Here is a 25,906-nt window from a genome sequence, read left to right as displayed (position 1 = left end):
TAATATTAAAATAGCGGGCCAAATCGGCTGCCAGGCCACCGGGAATTGTCCCGGTTCTCCCGATGGCCAGTCGGCGCCTGATTCCACAGACACGCAGAACGTGCATGATTCATATATTGTCTTTTTGCGGCTTAATATTCACAGACACTAGTCCATATCGCGTTTTGATTCAAGTGTACTGACCTACTTTTGATTTATTCGTCCAAAATGTGGCATATTCCGTCCGCGTTAGGCTATAGGAATTCCGTTTTTATGACTGGATTCTACGAACCAGTCTGTGTTTTCCGCATCGCGGAAATTATAGGGCCGTATGTCTCAGTGTAATCAGTGCAATTTGGGAAAGAAATCAATTAAATCTGTATGTGGATGTGTGTAAATATTCAAATGTAATCCCCTTTGTAATCATTAACATTTTCATAAGTAACTGTAATTTAATTACACATTTTTTCTTAGTAACTGTAACTGATTACAGTTACATTTATTTGTAACTAAATTACGTAACGCTGTTACATGTAACTAGTTACTCCCCAACACTTGTCAGAATCACATAAGATCATACCATGGGAACAGGGCGTTCTGTTTTAAAACACATTTATGAAACAGATCTTTCAGGTCTTACTTATCTAGGTGAATCTAAGCACAGTTTTAAGACACTCTTGAGATCTCCTTTGTTTTTTTTCCCCAACTATGACATATACTTTATTTTTCATATTCAATTCCCTATGGAAAAAAAAAATCCTTTTACTGTGTCACATTACGGAAGTTAAATGGGTGGTTAATGCTGTTTCATGTTGGTTTTAACCTCAGATTGCTCTGATTGAACTGTCTTATGGGAAGTGTACAGTTGGTTTGGAAAATTGTGAGCTAAATGACAAAGTAGATCAGTTTAAAAGTTAGGTCAGTAAGATTTCTCTTTTTTTGAAAGAAAGAAAAAAGAATACTTGTATTTTCAACACTGAAAATAATATGCAACGTTTCTTGAGCAGATTAGAATGATTTCTGAAGGATCATGTGACACTGAAGACTGGAGTAACGATGCTGAAAATTCAGCTTTGCAACACAGGATTAAATTACATTTTATAATATTTTAAAATAGAAAACAGTTCAAGTTTAATAATATTTTACTGATGTTTTTACTGTAATTTTGATCAAACAAATGCAGCCTTGTAGCAAAAGAGACTTCTTTCAAAAACATTTAAAAAGTCATAACGACTCCAGACTTTTGAACAGTAGTAGTATATTTTTATGCTTCACTCCCATAGGTATTTCCAGTGCCTACCAAAGTACGGACTATTCGCTCCTACTCACAAAGTCACCCGCATCGGATTCCCGTCCACAACTCCCGCTAAATCCAAAACCTCCAGGTGCAGGTCGACCCTAAAGAACAGCCCCAGTGCGTCCTCCATCAGCTCCCTCAGCTCTGTCACCTCCTCAGTTGGGGGCAAACCCAGCCGTGCTGGCCTGGTACAGTCCCACATCTTTCATTCACAGAATACACTTTTCTCCAAAAATTATGTGAAGTAATACCCGTCGATAATCTCTCAGCTCACAGAGACATCGGCACGGTACGCGCGGAAGATCTCAGGAACCACGGCCCTGCAGGAGGCCCTGAAGGAGAAGCAGCAGCACATCGAGCAGCTCCTGGCCGAGCGGGACCTGGAGAGGACGGAAGTGGCACGAGCCACAAGTCATGCCGGGGAAGTGCAGCAAGAGCTGGCGCTGCTCAGACAGGGCCAGGAACAGGTCATTCTATAGCATCATGTGAAAGTCGTCTTTGGGATGATAAACGAGAGACTGAGATTCAAATGAGTTGCGTTTTTTTGAAGTACGCTTTGGAGATGGAAGCCAAGTTGGACCAGTTACGGAGACTCGTGGAGACTGCAGACAGAGATAAAGTGGAACTGATGAATCAACTGGAAGAGGAAAAAAGGTAACCCCCTATAATTAAAAATACCTTGCATATTAATTGATTGCTGTAGAAGAACATGCAGTATTTTGAACGTGTGAGGAAACATTTTAGGGCTTGAAGTGTACGTTTTGTCCCACAGAAAAGTGGAGGATCTGCAGTTCCGTGTAGAGGAAGCTTGCATTACCAAAGGTGACCTAGAGGTAAAGTGATCCTATCATATACATTTACATAGAAAGAAACTGGATATTAGCGGACCGGCGCAGACACCTGTCTTTAACAGATCAGTCTGTGTCAGAAAATGATCAGTATCTTTTATACTTATATTTTAGCAAGACAGCAAGGCATACATCTACTTTTCATCACAGGAGAAAAGTAGATATATGTAACGATTACTTTTAAAGCGATATATACAGTAGTCAACATTTGAAGTGGATCAAAGAAGTTCATCAAAGTTGTCCTAAGACAAGAACAGGTATTGTTTTGGTTTTAGGACATCTTTGATGAAAGGTTTTGATCCACTTCAAATGTTGACAACTGCAGATAGATAGATAGATTCATTAATTCAGTGATATAAAGGTATTTGTAAATGAAAGACCACTAGATAGATTCTTTAATTTATTGATTTTATCTCAAGATCAAATCATGTTATTATATGAAGATTAATTTCTTCAAAAATCTATTTGGAGAAGTTTTTTTTCAAAGATCTATTCATCTTTCTTTAATAAGTAATAAATGGTGCATCACTTCTGTTTATAGCTCTTTGACTCTTTGATTTGACTCCTGACTCTTGATTCTTTGATGCTTCATTCACCTTATTCTCTTTATTTGTTCATTCATTCACTTTTTTATCCCTGCATTCTTAATTTTTCATCTTTTATCACATTCACACATTTCTTTCCTTCATTCATTCTTTTATTATTGACCTCTTTCATCTTTCTTTCATCGGCCCGCTCTTTGACCCACATTTGTTTCATGTCATTGTGATCTTGTTTTGTTTTTTTTGATACAATCTTCCGTCTTCACGCCTCTCTCTGTGTGTGTCACTGCTGTCTTTGTCCTCATTCATAGAGGAGGATGATGTCAAGGTCTGCATGAAGCTCTTCGTACTTGGCTTTTGGCTGGCACGTGACCGCGCCGTTGCTGTTGTCTCTCTCTTTTCCTCTTCTGTCTACTAACAGACGCAGACCAAACTGGAGCATGCCCACATTAAGGAGCTTGAACAGAGTCTTCTCTTTGAAAAGACCAAAGCAGACAAACTCCAGAGGGAGTTAGAGGATACTAGGGTAAATCAATCTGTCAGATGGGAGGGTACGAGAGATTTCTCTTGGGGTTAATGTCAGATCCCCATGCACGGAAGTGATTTTGCTTATTTTGGGAAAGTGATTATTTTTTTATTCCATGATGGATTGAGGTAGGTCACTGGGTGCATCTCTACAAGTAATTTTTCATCCCAAAATCAAGTGAAGAAAATAAGAAATTGTTTTGCATAAAGAAGTTTTTTATTTTTTTTTATAATTTTATAACATTTAAGCACATTTTCATCACAATTCTCCGTAGCCTTATGTAATGTGGGAAAAATATGAATTCAATTATAAAATGCATTTTATAAGTATATTTGTAGGTTTACACTACTGTTCAAAATGTGGGGTTGTAAAGATTTAAAAAATGTTTTTAAGAAGTCTCTTCTGCTCATCAAGGCTGCATTTATTTGATCAAAAATACAGTAAAATATTGTGAAATATTATTTCAATTTAAAATAACTTTTCTATTTGAATATATTTTAAAATGTAATTTAATCCTGTGACGTAAAGCTGAATTTTCAGCATCGTTACTCCAGTTTTCAGTGTCACATAATCCTTCAGAAATCATTCTAATATGCTGATTTGCTGCCCAGAAAACATTTCTTGTTATTATCAATATTAAAAACTATGGAAGCTTCTTTCCACCATTTGCTGTAGAATTTGCTATAGATTTATGCTCAAAATTAATACAAACTCTCAGAACAGTAAAAACTGTTTTGTTTTTTTTAAACAGTATTCCCACATGACCATAATGTCTGAAATTGATCTAATTTGATTAGATAATATTAGATGTTTCCTATGCAGAAAATATCTAGTTTATGTTTAATGCCTTTAGTTTTACCACAATAAGTGGTTGATGAAGTCTTGTGTCCCGCTGTAGGTGGCCACGGTGTCCGAGCGCTCCAGGATCATGGAGCTGGAAAAGGAAGTGTCCGACCTGCATCTTCAGCCGAGAACTCTGCGGGCCGAGACCGCGGGATCAGCCTCACCTCCATTACAAGACAAAAAGGTCCGTTCAGCCCCCTCCTCTAATCCCCCTAAACAAGACGCATTATGACATGTGACACCAGAAGACATTTGCATCATAAGAACTGATCTTTGTGTTCTTATAGATCAAGGAGTTGAACTTTGAGTTAGAGGATAGACAGAAGGAAGTTCTCCTATTCCAGCAGAAACTCGCCTCCTCTGAACAGGATAGAACATGCCTCCAGCAGCAGCTGCAAGATCTGGTACTCAACACTAATGCTGCTTGTTTACTAACCTGAAAAAGCCTGGTTTTTATTTCACATAATGATAATGGCATTTCTTTTTAAAGATTTCTATTACTTGTGCTGTACTTAAGCCTCCCTTCAGCCCATATGGTGATCTAATAACTGCTTTTTATATTATCGAATTATTTAAATGTGCCGGGGGATGCATACATTTCTCTAAAATTAAGTGTTATATCGTTACAAAATCATGTCTTTTAAGCCAATAAGTCATGAGAATTCATACATCACAGTGATTTTTACTATGGTTAAAAGGTTTGGTTAGGCTTTACGTGAAGCAGCAATAGCAATATGATAAAAGGCACCAAGTACTTGAATTTAATGACATTATCAATTATGAAAATAAAGCACATTTATATAAAATGTCTATGTAAATAAATGGATGTAATATATATAAAATAAACCCAAGCACGCTATTTTATACAATTTTTTATATAGTTTTTACACTGTATATATGTGTGTGCGTGTTTGTGTTTATACTTATAAAATAAACGTCAGATCTTTATTTATTTTATTTTTTGTTTAATACTCAAGTATGAGAAACGGTAATAATGATCCTCGTCTGCATAATAACAAATACATATTTTAAAAATGCACATAAAACAAACCAAGGTAAACCAGTTTTTTCCTTTTGGTCAACCTGTTGTACCAATTCTTTGTCTGATTTCAGAAACAGAAACTCGACACAGCAGCAGAGGACAATAATAAAGCAACACTAGCCATGCAAGGTAAGCAAAACATGAAAAAAGCACTTAAATGCTCAATAACTACTGTTAAGCATCTGAACTGATATTTGCATCCATGGCATGTGAACCTGTGCCAACGTGAACAGCTTTGCGCTGTCGTTTTTGCATGCTCATGAGATAAACCAGCCGTTCCCAGCAGAGCCATAATACACGACGACACACTTTTACTTGCTCAGTAATCCAATTTGTGTGAAAGTTTGTGGAAAATGATCATATTAGCACAAATACTGCTGCATGAGCTACTCTATGAGTACTTCTGTGTGGCGCCAGAAATAGAAAGGAACATGAGAATGCAGAAAGAGAAGCTGGACCAGGTGTCCAGGGAGAAGGAAGAGCTGCAGAGGAATGTGGCCCTCCGGCAGCACCAGGAACAGGTGAAGGATGAAGAGAGAGATCTTCAGATAAAGGAGCTGAAGGAGAAGTTGGGCCGAACAGAAGGAGAGTTGAACAGAATCACAGAGAGGAGTGCTGAGCTGGAACGGCAGGTGGTGGAACTGAAAGCCTACAAAGACCAAACCCAGGTGACCAAATGACATTTGTAAAACATATGCCCAGTAGCTCCTGCTGTTTTATACACTGCCGGTCAAAAGTTTGGGGTGGGTAAGATTAAGATGTTAATGTTATTTGTAGCATATTAGAATGATTTCTGAAGGATCATGTGACACTGCAGACTGGAGTAATGGCACTGAAAATTCAACATTACCATCAAAGGAATACATTTCATTTTTAAAATATATTTAAGTAGAACAAGTTATTTTAAATTGCAATAATATTTTACAATATACTGTTTTTACTCTATTTTTTGTTAAAATAAATGCAGCCTTGGTGAGCAGAAGAGACTTCTTTCAAAAACATTAGTAAAATCTTAATTACTCCAAACGTTTAACCAGTAGTGTTTACTATAGTTTCCCAAATACCGTAGTTCAGTTATTTTACACTGCTTGAAGGAGATTGTATATTTATTTATTGTGGTGTTACAGTTAGTTTTTTTTTTCCTGTTTGTTTGAAAGAAATTAATACTTTTATTGCTCAAGGATGCATTAAATTGATCAAAAGAGACAGTGAAGTCATTCATAATGTTACAAAACATTTCTATTTCAAATAAATGCTGCTCTTTTTAGCTTTCTATTCATCACAGAATCCTTGAATCCTTTCTTGAGCAGCAAATCAGCATATTAGAATGATTTCTGAAGGATCATGTGACACTGAAGACTGGAGTAATGATGCTGAAAATTCAGCTTTGATCACAGGAATAAATTATGTTTTAAAATATATTATAAATAGAAAACATTTATCTTAAATAGTAATAATATTACACTATTTTTACTATATGCTTTATCAAATAAATGCAGCCTTGGTGAGCAGAAGAGATTAATTTCTTTCAAAACATTAAAAAAATCTTACCAACCCCAAACTTTTGATTGGAAGTGTATATTTGAGCACATGACTAACTAGAGGTTTACTCGCACTCAAACAGAGTTTACAGTCTGATGAAAAGCTGGAGCAGATGACGAAGAGGAATAAGGAATTGCAGGAGGAGGTAAATATGCTTTACTCTTCATATCATAAAGATAAACAGTGACTCCTGGTTACTTTCAAGTCGTATCTGATGTCTGTAAGGGACTTGGAAGGGTGTGAATAATTCAGTTATTTGAATTAGTGTCTACCAGTTCAAAAGTCACCTCCGTGTTGCTAGGATGTCATGAGTGGTTGCTAGGGTGCTCTAGGTGGTTGCTCACTGGATCTCCTTCACAGACCACATGATTTGAAGTATTCATGTTCATACAGTAGCACTGGTGTATGTTGAAGTTTAATACTTAGTGTTAGTTTGTTCAAATCACTAACAGTGATCATTATGCTCACCTTAGCAGACGGCAGTAATAATCATTAAAAATGCTAGATGAAAGCTCATTTAGGAAGACAATAGCTGCTCTTAAAATCACGACATTAAAGGAGTAGTTCACCCAAAATTGAAAAATGACTGTAAATGTACTCACCCCCAGGACATCCAAGATATAGATGAGTTAATTTCTTCATCAGAACAGATTTTCAGCATTACACCGATGGATCCTCTGCAGTGAATGGGTGCCGTCAGAATGAGCGGACAAAAAGCTGATAAAAAAATCATAATAATCCACAAGTAATCCACACCACTCCAGTCCATCAGTTAATGTCTTGTGAAGTGAAAAGTTGCATGTTTGTAAGCAACAAATCCATCAAGGCATTGTAACTTTAAGCAGTCACTTCTGGCCAAAATATGAGTCCATAATCCATAAAAATGCTTCCTCCAGTGAAAAAGACCATCCCCTGTTGTCTTCTCACATCAAAAACTTTTTCGCTGGAGAAAGTGTTATAGATAGAGGACTTGTATTTTCCTTGTACCTTTCTTACAAACACGCAGCTTTTCACTTCACAAGAAATTAACTGATGGACTGGAGTGGTGTGGATTATTGTGATGTTTTTATCAGCTGTTTGGACTCTCATTCTGACAGCACCCATTCACTGCAGTCACCAATCACCGACGTGATGTCTCCGTTCCCTCCTTCAGGGAACGAGGGTTACATACGTAACCAAGATGATCCATATAATAACTTTGTGTTTCGCAACAGTGGTGATTTACTTACATTTTGCTCTGTTCCTCACACCAAGATATCAAATTACTTCAGATTTTAGCACACAAGTCATATGGACTGCTTCTTTGTCACTATGAGCTGATGTTATATGAAAACGAGGAGCGTGAACATTTTTTAAAAGATGGTTTGAAACAACATGAGTGTGAGTAAATTATGATAGAATAAAATGTTTTGGATGAACTGTGCATTTTAATGTATTTTGGTTTCTGTCTTGAAAAAGACTACCTTATTGTGACCTCATTTTGGACTTTTGTCCCCTTAAGGTTTAAAAAAGCAGAGTTAATTTAGGTTAGCCTGAATTTCATTCTTTTTTTGTGTCATTCAGGGATTGAAGTCTCTTGCTTATCCTGTGCTGCTGTTTGAGACTGTGTAAGTGGTTTTCATGCGTATGTTCACCAAGGCTGCGTTAATTTGATCAAACATACAGTACAAACAAAAATATTGTGAAATATTATTACAATTTGAAATACCTGTTTTCTATTTGAATATATTTTAAAATATTATTTATTCCTGTGATGCAAAGCTGAATTTTCAGCATCATTACTGCAGTCTACAGTGTCACATGATCCTTCAGAAATCATTCTAATATGTTTATATTATATTTATATTTATATTTATTATATATATTTATTCATAAAACAAACAGGATATAGAGGCTTTGCTCATGCAAGGATTCCCATGTCTCTAATGTTACCAGAGACAAACATGTGTCATCATGTAGAAACAACTAATTCAGGATGAATGAGAACAGGCAGATGACGGAGAGCAGGGGGATGTCGAGAGGGGCGGGGCTTGTCGTGTTTACATAATGAAGCTTCCCTATTTGACGCTTTTCAGAGCGTGTGTTTGCGCAAACGTGAGCGTGTGCTGGAATGCCAGCAGAGCGAGAGCTCGTGCCTCTCTCTCGCTGCAGGGGGCCGTAGGGGGATGTTTTATTGATAGGGCACATTTGTTTGGAAAAAACAGGAAAGAGACAGCAGCATGGATGTGACAGCGCTCCAACAGAACTACACAGGCAGCATTTATAGCTCTCTGTGCCAGGTAAAGATCGCTCTTCTGTAGTGCACTTTGTAGGGATGCATGATACTGTATATCGGTGACCATGTTAGTATTCAGGAATATTAGCATTTTTTTAAATATTGGAATTGGGTTAGGATGATATTGAAACTGGATAATATAAGGGCTTATTTTTTCCCCATTTAAATTAATTTTATATCATGCATGCTTTGGTGCCTGATTACATTTGAAGCGTGTATAATTCTAGATTGGAGGTTTAATGTGAGCACTGTTTGTTATTGTTGTTGTTGTTGTTTTTCTCCCAATGTATTGATTTCGAATTTTGGCCAGTGTCAGAAATTAACTTAATTATTAAGTTAAAATATTGAATCACTAGAGTTTATTTGTAGGAGCAAACAACAAAATACTACCATTATGTGGAAGTACTGTACACTATGTAAATATTTATTTTGAAGTGAAGTGACATGTGGCCAAGTATGGTGACACTAAATGATGTCTAATATTAGCCAATTGCTAATAAATTCTCAGATTTTACTCACCAGTGTGTGAGTTGGAGGCTGAGTATAAGTTTAGCAGTTAGCACAGATATATTTTTACTCGTCGAACACACTGACTGAGCGCTTCAGAGTTTCACTCTCAGTCAAGTGATCTGTGCTATTTTTCAGTTCATCTGAATGGATGCGCAGCGCATCTGTATTTGACGTACCGTAAACTCTAGTGTGAAGGCGCACAACTCGCCGTAGCTTTGTCTCAGACTCACACACACACGGAAAGAGAGAGAGCAAGATTTGAGAGAGTCTTGAATAAGAACTACCGCTTTCTCCGGTAGTGGGCGGAACTAATGCGCAAACGGCAATCTCATTGGCTGACGCTCACCTATTATCGCCCCTGTTTTGATTTTAGCAAATAAATTCGAGCGAACACACACAGCCTGATTAATATTCATGAATCCAGCAGCTCGTTAATCCTTAGTGCATTTGATATTGTTCTTATTAGTAGAATTCTAAAGTATTATTATTATTAAAATATATATATATATAATATTGTTCTTATTAGTAGAATTCGAAAGTATTATTATTATTAAAACATATATATATGTTTTAATAATAATAATATGTTTTAATAATAATAATACTTTCGAATTCTACTAATAAGAACAATATTATATATATATATGTTTTAATAATAATAATACTTTCGAATTCTACTAATAAGAACAATATTATATATATATATGTTTTAATAATAATAATACTTTCGAATTCTACTAATAAGAACAATATCAAATGCACTGAGGATTAACGAGCTGCTATATATATATATATATATACAAACATTATACATTTAATTGCCAAGGTGTCCGTAGAGGGTTGTAATGTTTGTTATTTTTTCAATTGTTTCTATTTAGCTTTAATTTTTATTATTTTATTATTTAGCTTTAATTATTATTAATTATTATTTTTTATTAATTTGCTAATTATTTTATTACGTAATTTTAGTACTTCAAATTAAACATTTTATTCCAATTAGTAAATTTCTACTTTTCATGTAAGTTTTTAATCTAATATTCTTTTGTTTGTTTGTTTGTTTGGATATTTTACTTACATTAAAAAAAAAAATACTGTAATAAAGATATTTTGCGTAAATGAGCATAAATATGATTTAATAATATTATAAATTAATAACATTTTTACAGATGATATTTTTTTCACTTTGCAGTTATGAAAATTAGATTTTTTTTAGGGTAATGATAAGAATTTGAAGCAAAGTGTGCTTTATTTATCATTAAAATAATTTAAGAACGCACAAAAAGACACGATTGTCCTTAAATATGAGTAATTTTCTTTATGCAAAATACATGTTGTTGAAAGGTCACATGACATTCACCCCAATACATTTCGTCCAAAACCATGTAATGTTTTTCTAAACGTCCTTCTTTCACTTGATTTATTTGTCTTTTATTTCGTCCACCAGCTTGAGACCCTGAAGCAGCAGAACTCTCAGTATCAGGAACAGTTGCGTTCAGAAACGCAGAACATCGACAGCCTCCGCAAAGAAATGTGAGTCTCCTGCTGACGTGCACCCATGCATTTTCACTTCATTGACTCTTTCATTATTTATTTAGGACTTTTTGACACTTTCATCGATAGTGATAGTAGTGAGAGGACTGGAAATAATAGGGAGAGGAAATGACATGATCCAGCTTAAAATGTATTAGTTCACGTTTGCTGACCAGTGAACAACAGCTGCAACAAATAAGCGCCATTTAACGTCTTTCAACTGCATCTTATCACATTAATTGTCTGCTTTGTTGGAGTTATAAAGGATTTTGATCTTAATTAGTTGTTTAAGTACCATGTTGGCGTCATTGTGGTGGTATAATTAGATCTGTGAGTCACAGAATGACATCACATGTCCACATGGTCACAACAGCTTTTATTTCTGAATAACAACAGGCGTAATGTACATGTTCTGAAATATTGAGCTGCTGTGCTCGTGGCTCGCAGCATTTTACATTCAAGATAATCAATAAGAAAAAAATGTAGGACAGAACCTGATTTTATACATCAGGAATTGACTGGATGAAGTTTTTGAAAAATAAGAGGGTTTGGTGACACCCGCTGAAAAAATACTTAAAAATAAATAAATAAATTCCAAAAATTGCAATTAAAAAGATTTCATAATTTTCACTTTTCATATTTATTTAGCGATTTAATTATTTAATTTAAAATGTTTTTAATGTTTAAATTTTAATGTTTAAAATTAATTTTGAGCATTTAAGCAGAAACATTTAGCTCAATTTCTGAATAACAATGCACGGTCTGACACATTGAGCGGTTGTGCTCGCATGCAATAAGAGTTTGAATCTGGCTTGCTGCATTTCACATTCACGATAATCAATAAGAAAAAATGTAGGGCAGAACCTGATCTGACCGTCAGTAATTGATTGGATGGTGAAGAGTGCCTCAATATGAAAGTGTTTAAAAAATAAGAGGGTTTGGTAACACTCGCTGAAGAGATAAATACTTTGTTTCACTTTTCATATTTAAAGGGATAGTTCACCCAAAAATGAAAATTCTGTCATTAATTACTCTCCCTCATGTCGTTCCAAACCCGTAAGACCTTCGTTCATCTTCGGAACACAAATTAAGATATTTTTGATGAAATCCAACAGCTTTCTGACCCTCCATAGACAGCAAGGGAACTACCACGTTCAAGGCACAGAAACTTAGTAAGGATATTGTTAAAATAGTCCCATGTGACATCAGTGGTTCAACCGCAATTCTATGAAGCTATGAGAATACTTTTTGTGTGCAAAGAAAACAAAAATAATGACTTTATTCAACGATTTCTTCTCTTCCGTGTCAGTCGATGCTCATTCACGAGAGTACCATGACGCATTTTTTTTTCTCTGTGAAAATAATATAGGGTAGAATCTGATTTTATACACCGGGAATTGAAAAATGAGAGGTTTGGTGACCCCCAATGAAAATATATAAATATATATATTTTTTTAAATCAAAAAATTCCTAATTAAACTGTTTCACTTTTCATATTTAAACAGTTTATTTAGACAGCTTATTTTGCAATATATCTGCATTTGCTAAATTAATTTTAAGCATTTAAGCAGAAACCTTTAGCTCAAAATGCTTTTACAATCTCAAGGAACACTTCTGGTGGTGTAAATGGGGTCCATTTTGAATTCATGTTGACTTTAAAATAAAGCGCCACAAACCGAAGCTCGAAGCCTTCATAACTCAAGCTGATTAGACACACTCCTTCAAGCCGCGGTTGATCGGCATGTCCAGCGAGTAACGGCTCCAGTGATGCGGGCAGGTTCCTCCGTGCATCCTCTTTTGAGCTCTTGCGTTGAAGATATTCGTAGCTGAACGTTTCAGAAGTGAGCGTCTCTCCTCCAGGGAGTTTTACGTAACTCTGTCTTTCCAGCTACAGCTGCTGTTTTCCACCTGTCTAACGCTCTCGACTCCACGTGAGATCCGACAGAGTTCCTTTCAAAACACTCTGTTGATCTTCTGACACTCATAAATATGTATCATGGTGTAGCTTATAATATTATATTTTTTTGGTATTCTTTATGGAAAAAAGATGTAATGCTTTATTAAACACAACATATTCTTTTAGCCTGTAGTGCATTTGTTCTCACAATTTGGAGACTTCACCTTGATTTTCCGCTTGAGTTTTGAGCGTGCATGATTTGATTTATTCCTGCATTATGATGCACTGAGTAAAAATAGATTGGCTCATTCGTTACACATGAGGAGGATGCTGACCTGTCTGAAGGTTTTGTTTTTTTTTTGCTCACCAAGGCTGCATTTATTTGCTCAAAAATACAGTAAAAACTAAAATATTGTGAATATTACTACAATTTTAAATAACTGTTTTCTGTTTGAATATATTTTAAAATGTAATTTATTCCTGTGATGCAAAGATGAATTTTCAGCATCATTACTCCAGTCTTCAGTGTCACATGATTTTACAAAAATCATTGTAATATGCTGATTTGCTGCTCAAGAAACATATATACTAGTCCTACATGATAGTATGGGCATTAACTCACTCCTTATCTCTCTCTCTGTGTAGTGAGGAGCTAAAACTGTCAGCCAGTCAGAAGTCTCAGAGGCAGGTGTTGCTCCAGGTCGAGAAATTGACATTGGCCCAGGAGTTGGACATCCACGTGCAGCAGAAGGTGTTTATCTGTCTGTGTCTTTCCTTAGACGTTTCCTGTCAGCTCTTCTGAAATGTGTTGCCCTGTGACATTCTCCGTCAGTTTGAGGGATTGAGTTATCATGTATCATGTTTTTTTTTGGCAGCTTGGCAGCGAATCTCTGACTAGCCAGCTGGAGATTTCAGAGAGGTAAGCGCATGTCTTTGACTCAGTATTAAGTTCATTCAATCAAATCAAGACAGAAATCTTGAAGTGGATGCTTATGGCAAAAGTTGGTTTAAAAGCAAAAATTTAAAGCATACTCACCCTCAGGCCATCCAAGATGTAAAGTGAAAGTGATGTGTGGCCAAGTATGGTGTCCCATACTCCGAATTTGTGCTCTGCATTTAACCCATCCAAGTGCACACACACACTGTGAACACACACCCGGAGCAGTGAGCAGCCATTTTTGCTGCGGTGCCCGGGCAGTAGTTGGGGGTTCGATGCCTTGCTCAAGGGTCCCACCTCAGTCGTGGTTATTGAAGGTGGAAGAGAGCGCCAGTCATCTCAGAGACTCAAATCCGTGACCTTCGGGTTACAAGTCCAACTCTCTAACCATTAGGCCACAACTGCCCCTGTAGATGTTTGTTTATTCATCAGAACAGATTTGAAGAAATTTAGCATTACATCACTTGCTCACCTCTGCAGTGAATGGGTGCCGCGAGGGTCCAAACAGCTGATAAAAACGTCATAATAATCCACAAGTAATCCACACCACTCAAGTCCATCAGTTAATGTCTTGTGAAGTGAAAAGCTGCATGATTGCAATAAACAATTCCAACATTAAGGTGTTTGCTTCTGGCCAAAATACTCCATAATCCAAAATAACGCTTCCTCCAGTGAAAAAGTCCCTCTCCTGTTGTCTTCTCCCATTCACTATAGAGGATCCATTGGTGAGCAAGTGCTGTAATGCTAAACTTCTACAAATCTGTTACAATGAAGAAACAAACTCATCTACATCTTGGATGACCTGATGGTGAATACATTGTCAGCAAATGTTCATTTTTGGATGAACTCTTCATTTAAATTTCTTCACAAGCTTTCAAAAACCGAATTTATTACTTGTGGTTAGAAACAGCATGTCACAGACGCTTTTGATGGTGATAATGGAGCTCTGTCTTAGTAATTGTTCAAATGAGAGCTGGATTTGAGATCACATGCACTCTGGAGGCTTTAAATGTCATTTCATCTCATGGGAAATGAAGGCTTTCAAAAAAGCTTGTCAGTACACGTTCTTTACAGATCAGTGTTTTATGATGCACCAAGATTACCACATCTAGAGAGATGATCTGTTTCCATGACTGCTGTTTAGTTAAATAAAAAAGCTTTTGACTTCAGATCTATTGTTTTCCTCCACCCTAAAAATACTGCAGTCCCACTGGATGTCTGTTCATTTTTTTCATGTTTTTCTGTAAGCTTTTAATCTTTGGAGCTCCACTGAGAGATGGTATTATGCATGTTCTCAGAGTGCATATGGCTTTTGTAACATGACTTTAAATCCAACCAGCTAGAGTGAGCTCTTCTGTCCTCACAGGGAGAACTCCAATGCAATGATGTCCGATAAAGACAAAGAACTAGAGACACTACGCAATGAGGTAAGAACTTTGACTCTTGGGTTTCAAAAGTCTATCTAAACTTCTGGATCATTCTTCAAAGTATGTTTTATGCATTATGGACTATGACTAAATTTGTCTTAAGTAAAAAGAATGTAGATTAATTTAATATGAAAACCCTGTTGTCTACAGCAGTTGTTCCTATTTTTTCTTTTTATATAAGACTTTGTACTCCGTGTTGTTGGCACTTAATATTGTCAGATAATGTAAAAAAATTATTTGTCATTTCAGATTGCAGTGCTTCGTGTGGAAAATGCCATGGCCAAGCCGCTCCAGTCGGCCGTGACGTCTCTGGAGAGGGACAAAGCCCAGCTGCAGAGCCGAGTGAACAGCCTGGAGCAAATGCTGGAGGGCCGGCAGACGGGGAACAGAGAGGAAGTCACTTCAGGTCTGTCAGCGTATTTATATTTGGAATGGAATGACAGCATGTTGCATTCTGTGCAATATACTGTATATTGCCAGCTACTTTAATTCACACTATTATTTAAAAGTTTGGGTTAAGTTTTTGTAATATTTTGAAAAAGTCTCTTCTACTCGCCAAGCCTGCCATTATTTGATCAATGATTTTGCATGATTAATTCAGGGAATGCCATCTAGTTATTATCTCAGAATAAATGTTTTTTCTTTCTTTCTATTTTTAATCCAATTTTATGTAAAAATATTAAAGTTGCTTTTTCTTTGAATTAATTTGTAACACTGGAAATGGAAGTAGTATGAGTAATACGAATAGTACTACTATTTTTATTTCCATTTGCAGTATGAAAAATGAATCTAAAAAAAAACAACAGCGTAAATTTGTAAAAAATCTTCCTTAACTTATATGCAATTCCAACATTTCAACATTTGTCTCATCTGTAGGTGATGCTGCTATAGACCAACTGAGAGAAGAGAAAGAGTTTGCTGAGGGACAGGTAAAACTCTTCTGCTCCATATTTGGTCATGGTTTTAGGATCATATGTGTAAACGTCTAAATTCTGCCGTGTTTTCCTGCATGAATCAGATCAACTTCCTGAACTCAGTCATTGTGGACCTCCAGAGGAAGAATGAAGAACTAAAGGTGAAGCTGAAGAAAATGGCATTGACCGAGTTCAACGGAAATGATGAACATGATGGGTGAGTCCAATTGAGTTTTGACATCTTGACATGGTATTTTTCAGTTTTAGTACATAAAGTTAAACTAAATGAAAATGAAAAGTGTCACACTTTTTTAAATATTTAAATATATATTTAAATATTTATTTCAGTTAACATTTATTGAATTTTATTTTGTTGTTTAGTTTTTATTAACTATAATAACCCTGGCTAGGGATGTAACGATTCACTCAACTCACGATTCGATTCACGATTTTATTTTATTTTTTACAAATGAGATTTAAGACAAATTATAATTTCGAAATTTGAAGCAAAAACAGAATGGTTTGACTTCAGTTTTGTGAAACTATACATAAAAATATCTGCATGAAACAGAAACAGCAGACGAGCTGAATGAGACACAGATTCACTCTCTGCCAGCAGGTGGCGTGTAAAGCGTTTCCTTGGTTTCCGCTGTAAACAAAGCAGCGCTGCACCATCTAAACTTTTCTAGAGACAGTAAGTTCCCCTCAGACATGCATTCATATAAACTCCTACCCCTAAATGAATCGCGATTTGTTTAGCATCTCAACCGATTTGAATCGTCACATATTTGAATCGATTTTCAACCGGCTCGCGGTTAATCGTTACATCCCTAACCCTGGCACATGGTCATGTTGTACATACTTGACAAGCATTGCGCTACTTGCATCTTCGTTGCTATTATTGTTATTCTTCACAAAGGGTTTACGAAGAATACCATTTTTTTTTAACCTCTTTCTCTCAAGTCTTGGTGAGGTCAACAAGAAGAAGAAAGCCCCACCACGTGTTTTCTGCGACATCTGTGACTGCTTCGACCTGCACGACACGGAGGACTGTCCCACACAAACACAATCCCCAGACTCGCCTCCGCACACCACGTACCACGGGAGCCGCAGCGGTGAACGACCGTACTGCGACATCTGCGAGGCGTTCGGTCACTGGACAGACTCTTGCAACGATGACCAAACCTTCTGAACTTCCTCTCAACCCCTCGACCTGTGAGCAGGCTATGCACAGATCGCTTTCGACCAGATTATACGCTATTTTTGTACACAGCATATATGCATTTGAACCTCTTGAACATTCTCTAAACAAATCCGCCCAAATGAAGGCTAAAGTATGCTGCATTGATGGAATTTGAATGTTATGAAGGCGAGAGATATTTCTCGGTGTTATCAGTACTGTTTTGTGTGTTTCGTACGTTTTTCACTGTCCTGTGTGGATTGATCTAATGATGAATTACCAGCAAGAAATTTGGGAACGGTTTAGCGATACTTTGCAGTGTACTTAAAGCTGCTGTGTGTAATTTCTAGTGGCACAAAATGGAATGACTGTTTCAAAACAGGTTCCTTCTCTCTACCATTGTAGCTCCGCCCCAAACTCACCCCATTGGTTGAGTCAGAAGTTGACATTTCAGGACGCTCAAAGAAACAGCAATGTTTTGAAAGCGCCACAAAGCTGCAGCCTGTGTTTGGATTGGTATACTAGCACAATGCATACTGCACACTAGTCAGTATACACTGAATACTGCCCACAATTTTTTAGATAGTATGTGAAATGGTACATATTATGCAACAATTAAAATTAAGCTAAGAAATTTTTTTAAAAATCATAGCAGATTTTAATTTAAGCTTGTCCGTTACACACAAAATCGACTCATGTTGAGCACACTGCATTGTGGGATCTGATGGTATACTGCACATTTTCACCCAGGTATTCTACGCATACAGAAATTATACATACTAGGCACAATGTACATACTGTAGTATGGTAGTATGCTATTCCGAACATAGCCACATTTGCACTTTTCAGTAATTCGCCCTACGAATGGTTTACTTACAGTTGTCTCTGCATATTAAACCAGGATAGAAGATTTTAATGAAGTTATTTTAATAAAACAAATTTACACACTTCAGCTTAAAGAACTCGTAATGGACTGTTATGACAGACACAAAACAGTACAACCAGTGCACCAAACAAAGCTGAAGCTAACCACTATTAAATTATTGCACTTCTCACTTTAAATGTATACAGCACATGAGTTTAACTGCTATTGTTTGGAAGTAAGTTATTTTTACTGTTAAATGTCAGACATATAGTTATAATATTGTCATATGAATGGCTTTTTATGTGTATTTTGATGGTATGTCCTGTAGATTTCAGGCCTATTCACACCAAGTCCGAATTTTCGGCACAAAATAAATGCACAGCAAGATTTTAAGATTAAACCTTTTTTGTGTACAAATTCAAGATTTATTTAAAATACAGAACAGTTACTTCAGGTATCCAGAGTTTTTTTGAGAGGATGAAGAAAATTTTGCAACAAAATACAGTGCAGAATAGTTTTGGTGCAAAAAAGGGTTTTCAAATATTTTAAATGTATGTATTTTAGTCACCTCAAACTTGGTGTGAACAGACCTTTACTAAAGCACAATTTTTAAGATCATATTGTATCTCTTATTGTTGATGTAATATTAACAACAAAGTTTATTTAGCAACCTAATAAACTTCAAGTGTTAGAATTGGTAACCTGCAATGACATGGTGCACAAGATATTAAATATGTATAATATTCATGATTATTCCCCTTTTGTTTAAATGAATTTGATCAGAAAATTTTGCATTCTGTTTCTACTGAAATATTGTGACAGTCTTTAACTATTGTACTGTTTCATGTACTGTATATTCACTTGAACTCAATACAAACATTGAACAGATTTTTCTTGTCGTCTGGATATATTGCGCTTTCTGACTACACATTGATTTTTACCATGTTTTTGTCAAAAGCATTTAATAATTTCACAAACATTTCACGAACGTCCTAAGGACAATTCTAGGCACAATTTAGATTCAGTAAGTCACTGGTGTGACCATCCAATTATTACATAATAAAACCACTTCACCTATTCATCATTGAATGATTTTCAGTCTTGATCTTTCATCTAAATTTATACCTCAAAGTTTTATAACTGCGCTTATGGACAAAGTTTGAAAAGCTGCCCTCATAGTCTCAGTTTTACGCAAGGATGGTCAACAGATCCCATCACAAGGTCCTCCAGCTCCTAAATAGAACAGAAGGGGCCTAGTCAATAATTCATGTCCCTTACAAATGCAGCCTGATATGACAAATCTGAACCCCACATAAAATAGTATCTATGTAAAATAGATGTGAATTTGACGCTTTTTGCTAACCTAATTAGGATAATTAGTGTATGTTTATGACCAAAATACAAATGCCATTATATTGTTTGAACAATGTCTATATATAATTTACAATTGACCATGACAGCCAAAAGTTTATTATATAAATTATCATTCTGATTTCATTTTGTGAATGGCAGACAAAAACCGAAAAGCGCGCGCACAGGAAGTTTGACAGAACGCCAGATCTGAGGTAAGATACTTCACGACGAATTACATCAACAAACTCTTAAAAAGTTAACAAAAGTCATATAACAGTCATGTTATAACATCAGGTAAAGTGATGGTTGATACAGAATCATATACAGTACAGTCTCGATGTAATTTAAATTCTGAACAACGAATTGTGGTGAAAAAGTCTTATATTTGATCTCTATCCCTCTCTTTTGCTTTCTAATACTCATATTTTTGGTAAACGCTTTAAATTATGTTCGTATCAAAAACGTTTCTGGACAATGTAAGTATAAGGTAACGTCGAAAAATATATGAAAATACGTCCGTCGTATATAATGAATATGAATAAAACAGTCTTAGCCTTTCCTAAACAAAACGTTGTGTAAGCTGGGCTATTAATCTCGAATTGAAAAAACAAACAAACACAAAAATACTTCAAAACAGGCATGAAGCTAAATAGTCATAAAAAAATAGGCTAGTCATAATCAATTCAGTTAACATTTTTTATTCAAACAAATTGAATATGCTAAAAATAAGCACTAATGGTGAAATAAATAAAAACCAAAATTAATCAACTGTACAAAAATTCATTTCAAGAAAACATGGTCCCAATGTATCTATAGAGTATTTCATTGTATGTTCCTGGAACGTTGCTACATCAGATTGAAGTGAAAATGGATTTATTGTTGAAAATGACAATTTAAAAACTGCCAGATTGTGTTCAGTGAATAGGATTTATCCATCAATCAAGAATTAAGTTCCAGCTCAGCTGGTTTGGAAATGAGGTATATATTCGATTCATTTTGACAAGTAACAAAACATTCTTCATCCCCTTAAAAAGCAGTGATGCTTTGAAAAGCTTTTAAAAAAACAAAAGCCACAAAAAAAATAAAATAAAAAATAAAATCACACATCATGGAGCCAGAAGGCACACTAACCAGTAGAGAATCTATGAACAAACCAAACACCAGCACTATAACCATACAACAACCTGCAAAATAGTTCGAAAAACAACTAGTAGAGTCATTAAATTAAATAATAGAAGACTTAAAACAAAGATGATCACAGCAGCAAATCCATCTTTTATCTTGACAAATCTATGCAGTGCATTCACTCTCATTACTGTTAAACTAACGCTGTATATCGTGCATGAGTTGAATGGAGCGAGGCTGCAGGTTTCTCACAGGATCAGGTCAGTGTTCGTCGTCGGCCTCGGTTCACCGGCACAGCGACAATGTTCGCTCCAGGTGAGAAGATGAAGAACAGGGTGAAGCTATACTTAAAGATCAGGAATGGATTGTTAAGTGGGTTGTGTTTCCTCATTGGTTTGTGACAGTGACGTTTGAAACATGGGAGCAAACTAGTCAGCTTTAGTTATCTAAGTCCTGAGAAGATGATTCCACTCTACTTTTCTTTGTGGGTGGGGAACCATCTTCACTTTCCTAATAAAACACAAAAAGCAAAACATTTTCTCACCCTCAAGTCATTCCCAGCTTTGAATATTTTCTTCTGATTTGAAGGTAAGTGATGCTTTTACCTGAGAGTTTGTCGAGGTGTCTGATGAGGACTCCTTCTCCCCTGATAACCGAGTATCTTTTTTGGTTGTTGACGTCTCTGAAGGGGTAGAGTTACAATTCCCTGTAAAAAATAAACCACACTGTGATTCATCCAATTGTGATGCATCACATGTCTTTCAGCTGGAAGATCTCGGATGCAATGTTTTGAATACCATCTCTATGAAAATGGACTCACCCTCAGGCCATCCAAGATGTAGATACAGGTGCATCTCAATAAATTAGAATGTCGTGGAAAAGTTCATTTATTTCAGTAATTCAACTCAAATTGTGAAACTCGTGTATTAAATAAATTCAATGCACACAGACTGAAGTAGTTTAAGTTTTTGGTGCAGGTGTTTTGAGTTGATTAGCTGATTGGCATGTCACCATATTCTAATTTGTTGAGATAGTGAATTGGTGGGTTTTTGTTAAATGTGAGCCAAAATCATCACAATTAAAAGAACCAAAGACTTAAACTACTTCAGTCTGTTTGCATTGAATTTATTTAATACACGAGTTTCACAATTTGAGTTGAATTACTGAAATAAATGAACTTTTCCACGACATTCTAATTTATTGAGATGCACCTGTATGTTTGTTCCTTCATCTGAATGAAATGTAGCATTACATCACTTGCTCACCAGTGGATCCTCTGCCGTGAATGGGTGCCGTCAGAATGAGAGGCCAAACACCTGATAAAAACATCACAATAATCCACACCACTCCAGTCCATCAATTAACATCTTGATAAGCAAAAAGCTGTGTGCTTGTAAGAAATTAATCCATCATTAAGACATTTTTAACTTCAAACCGTTGCTTCCATCCTCTATTCATAAAAATCGCTTTCTCCAGTGATAAAGTAATATGGTCTGATTCAGGAGAGAAATATGCAAACATGCAGCTTTTCACTTCACAATATGTTAATTGATGGACTGGAGTGGTGTGGATTATTGTGATGTTTTTATCAGCTGTTTGGACTCTCATTCTGACGGCACCCATTCACTGCAGAGGATCCATTGGTGAGCAAGAGATGTAATGCTACATTTCTCCAAATCTGTTCTGATGAAGAAACAAACTCATCTTCGAGCTATTCCTTCCAGAATTTCATTTGTGTAAGCATGAAATTTATTCATGTGATCAGAGTGGCTTTTCGTACCTTTGTCAGGGGATGGCGTATGTTCTGCCTTGCATTTGTTTCCATCAGTGTGAGCAGCAGCAGTGGCCTCTGGTGTCGGGCTCGTGCTACAGCTGTTCTCCATCTTCACCGGAGAGGAATCAGCTATTGAGCTCTGATTACTGTTCTCATCTATAAGGGAAACCACAGCTTGCCATTTAAGAGTCAATAATGTCAAATTACATTATGCACAGACTTAAAATCTTGGCATGGTTAAGAGACTGACCATGCATGTCCATCATTCCCGGAGAGGAACTGTTCTCTGGAGTCGTCACCTCCGATCCATATTTCTCCTCTCTGCCCTTCTTCTTTTTGTTCTTCTGTTCAGCAGAAAACATGTCAAGACAGAATATCGATGAACTACAACTTAACAAAAAGAAAATAATGCACAATTGTCACACACTTACATCATTTGACTTTGGTTCAGTCACTGGAACCCATTTGAAGATGCGCAGTGAAGTGTCTCCAACCGTCACCCATTTTTTCTCCCTGTGAATTGTTAAAACAAAGATCTGTAGCACAAAAAGAAGTGCTTCAATGCCTAAATAGGTATTTGTTTCTGGTTAGCATTGTCCAATAGCTTACACGGCCTCATTGTTTAAGAGAAACTTGAATTCTGATTTAAAAAGCCAAATATATTAATATGCACTGATGGAAGGTGCACAATAAGACCAGAAGTGAGTTTAAAAAAAGTAAATAAGCCATTATTGATTTTGTCTTTACTTAAAATACACTTAAAGGAACCTGACATTTTTCTGCAATGGCAGTACTTTTAAAATAACATACCATATAATATATATAATAAAATTAGAAAATTCTAATAAAATTAGATACTTCAAAAAAATCAGCATTAAAAAGTCATATCCAATGAAAAAAAGATGGAACCAAAAATAAAAAAATACCTGTGATTACATTATTCTACAAGAAAAACAAGGTAAAATGTCGTGCTTCATATTATCAAATACTTGCACTCCAAATTATTTTTCAAATGCAATGAAAATAAATACAGGCAAAAATGAGTTTATATGTAAAATGTCTAAAGATAACATCCTTGTCTAAAAGCCACAGCGTTAATGCTGTTAATGAAATATCAGGCATGCAGTCGCTCACTTCCCTGTCCCAGCCCCCACAGCGCTCCGTGTGTTCAGCTTTATATGATGTAAAGAGACTGAGCTGCATTTCAACTCTTTGTGTGTGTTACAGCGACTGTGACTCTCGCGCACAGGTGAGTTTATCAAGCGTTTCATTCCCCAAAACACAGATGTTACACATCACAGTGCGCCAAACTGCAGCGAGAAATGACTTCATGTGACTGCAACGAAATGGCTTCTGGGTTCAACCCACTTCATCTCCATCAGAAACCTTTGAAATCCCTCCAAAACATTAATTTTTTAGTGTATGGTGTCGGGTGCGCTTGAGTTCACTTGGAAATCGCGCTCAAAAATTACCCTTATAATTTCACTCTCTGTCCTTCTCGTTTGTTCTTTCTCTCTCCTCCCCCACAAGCGCATTTTTTTTCTCCGGTGGAACAAACACAGGGCTTTTCCCGGCGATCTTACCATTTTCGAACTTTATCAATAGCGGCCATAACGCGTTTGATGTCATCTTTGGCTCTGCTCCGGGTCTCCGCGCGCACTGACCTGCCAGACATTCCCTCCGCTCGATAATATTTTTAAGCTCGGCAGTTCACACTCACAATATTACAGTGAACGCTGGGCCGGGAGAGCGCCTGCGCCAAACACACAGCCAGCAAACGTGCGAGTGCTGCGACAACCGATTCAAACGTTATAGTCACATTTAATTAAACAAAAACTTTGTCGTTCATATCTAAAACATTGAGTATTTCCATATAGTGTTAATTTTACTATATTTTAATTTTTACATTTAAATAATCAGACATAGCAAGAGGGCTGTTGAAGTCATTTATTAAAGTATTAGTGAAGTAATCTGTGAAGGTAGGCTAATTAATGCATATAGGGCATATTAAATGTTTATGAAGGTTACAAATCGATGCTTATATGAATATACATTAACAGCTGTCATTTACATCTGAATAAACATTATTATGAATTATAAAGTGTATAACTATAATATCAACACTAGTGATCCAAAGAGAAAGGAAAAATTGAAATCGCATCATATGACCCCTTTAAGATACATTAGCTGATACTGTAATAGAACTGCGATGGTTCTTCTCATCATTCTCATCCTCCATTTTCTTTCCTAGAAGTTTCATGTAGACTTTCTTGAGGGATCCACTGAACACAGTGCTGGAGAAATAATAGACGATGAGATTGAGCACGCTGTTGAAGTAGGTAAAGCAGACAGTCGTGTAAAAAGCTACATTTGCATCACGGAAATACTGGCACTCGCTATACCAGCTCTTCAACACCCAGACGGCGATACGGGAGACATTGCTCGGGAAGAAACATATAATGAAAACTAGAGCAACTGCTAATATAAACTGCACCGCTCTTTTGATTTTACCCTGTGTGTCCACTGTATTACTTTTCAGTTGCCACGTAATACAAGCCGTGCAATAGATAGCAATGGCCGTGGGCACAAAGAACTGGATAACGCAGAATGCATTGTGCCAGTCAGACAATGCATTGCGCCCCAAACATATGTTGAAGCTCTCACACTGTGTGTGGTTGTTTCGATAGTAGAAATGCTTGTCTGTTAGGAGGTAGACAGTCATGGCTATGATGAGACCCCATAGGCCAACAGAGACCCACAGGGCATAGGTCAGACCCATTGGGTTGATGCGGTTGAGAGGGTGGACGATCTTCAGGTGTCGGTCCACTGCGACGGCAGTGAGGAAAAATACACCAGCAGCTCTGTTGGCGGCCAAAAGAAACAGCAAAATACGGCAGAAAGCGTCTCAATAGACCCAGTCCTTGCCCCTGTGGTAGTAGTTGGCCCTAAAAGGAAGGCAGAAAAGAACCACTGAATCTGCCACAGCCAGATGGGCAAGATAAACAGAATTGGGCTTCCAGTTGTCCCTGTGGAAGAAGAACATCGAGAGGGCGAGGATGTTCCCCATAAGGCCAAAAATGAATATCACGAATAGTATAAGAGGTAAGACTTCATCCAAGATGGGAGCTTCGAAAGCGCAGCACTTTAGGAGTTTTCCATGATTCTGATGCTGAGAGAATCTGAGAATTTATGATCTTTATTGTTTCGTCTCAGTACTGAATATTCCAATGATCCCCCCAAGACTTGGTCTCAAGATGTTTGCTTCAGAGGCGTGGCTACGTGTGGGCAAGATCAATTGAAAATCAGTCAAATTTAAGTTTTAACTTAGATTGGCTTTAATATTTCTTCCTAATTTATTATTGGCTATTTAAGTCTTAAAGGGGTCATATGATGCTGCTAAAAAGAACATTATTTTGTGTATTTGATGTAATGAAATGTGTTTATGCGGTTTAAGGTTCAAAAAACACATTATTTTCCACATACTGTACATTATTGTTTCT

General features: G+C 36.5%; 2 protein-coding genes and 1 pseudogene across 5 annotated transcripts in view; 1 reads left to right on the top strand and 2 right to left on the bottom strand.

Moving 5' to 3' along the window:
* LOC107704176 (CAP-Gly domain-containing linker protein 1-like) overlaps positions 1-19,042 on the top strand; it is a 65,303-nt gene extending 46,261 nt beyond the window's left edge. For 2 of the 3 annotated variants that reach the window (XM_016507062.1, XM_016507061.1), the window contains 18 exons: positions 1,263-1,464; positions 1,546-1,743; positions 1,827-1,930; positions 2,049-2,109; positions 3,088-3,192; positions 4,091-4,219; positions 4,323-4,439; positions 5,149-5,206; positions 5,495-5,745; positions 6,702-6,764; positions 10,849-10,934; positions 13,477-13,582; positions 13,707-13,750; positions 15,135-15,195; positions 15,445-15,601; positions 16,072-16,124; positions 16,214-16,326; positions 17,073-19,042. In XM_016507062.1, the coding sequence (XP_016362548.1) occupies positions 1,263-1,464; positions 1,546-1,743; positions 1,827-1,930; positions 2,049-2,109; positions 3,088-3,192; positions 4,091-4,219; positions 4,323-4,439; positions 5,149-5,206; positions 5,495-5,745; positions 6,702-6,764; positions 10,849-10,934; positions 13,477-13,582; positions 13,707-13,750; positions 15,135-15,195; positions 15,445-15,601; positions 16,072-16,124; positions 16,214-16,326; positions 17,073-17,301 (2,137 nt within the window). In that variant the 3' untranslated portion in view covers positions 17,302-19,042. The remainder of the gene's footprint in view (positions 1-1,262; positions 1,465-1,545; positions 1,744-1,826; positions 1,931-2,048; positions 2,110-3,087; positions 3,193-4,090; positions 4,220-4,322; positions 4,440-5,148; positions 5,207-5,494; positions 5,746-6,701; positions 6,765-10,848; positions 10,935-13,476; positions 13,583-13,706; positions 13,751-15,134; positions 15,196-15,444; positions 15,602-16,071; positions 16,125-16,213; positions 16,327-17,072) is intronic. The other variant, XM_016507063.1, reaches the window with a different exon arrangement.
* Positions 19,043-20,189: 1,147 nt separating this feature from the next.
* On the bottom strand, positions 20,190-24,208 carry LOC107704131 (B-cell CLL/lymphoma 7 protein family member A-like). Of its 2 annotated transcripts, none has more exons than XM_016506986.1 (6): positions 23,990-24,208; positions 22,838-22,919; positions 22,657-22,750; positions 22,413-22,562; positions 21,238-21,338; positions 20,190-21,142 (listed from the first exon to the last, which is right to left on the bottom strand). In XM_016506986.1, exons 1-6 carry the CDS (start codon positions 24,079-24,081, stop codon positions 21,071-21,073), a joined length of 591 nt encoding a protein of 196 aa, XP_016362472.1. In that variant the 5' UTR covers positions 24,082-24,208; the 3' UTR covers positions 20,190-21,070. The 2 variants fall into 2 exon arrangements, with proteins under 2 accessions (XP_016362472.1, XP_016362473.1); XM_016506987.1 differs by lacking the exon at positions 23,990-24,208 and adding an exon at positions 23,478-23,973.
* Positions 24,209-24,579: 371 nt separating this feature from the next.
* LOC107704115 (hydroxycarboxylic acid receptor 2-like) overlaps positions 24,580-25,906 on the bottom strand; it is a 3,072-nt pseudogene continuing 1,745 nt past the window's right edge.

Source organism: Sinocyclocheilus anshuiensis, unplaced genomic scaffold (assembly GCF_001515605.1).
Source record: "Sinocyclocheilus anshuiensis isolate Anshui unplaced genomic scaffold, SAMN03320099.WGS_v1.1 scaffold690, whole genome shotgun sequence".
NCBI classification, from domain to species: Eukaryota; Metazoa; Chordata; class Actinopteri; order Cypriniformes; family Cyprinidae; genus Sinocyclocheilus; species Sinocyclocheilus anshuiensis.
The sequence above is the reverse complement of the archived record's forward strand: the minus strand, read 5'-3'. Positions and strand labels throughout refer to the sequence as shown.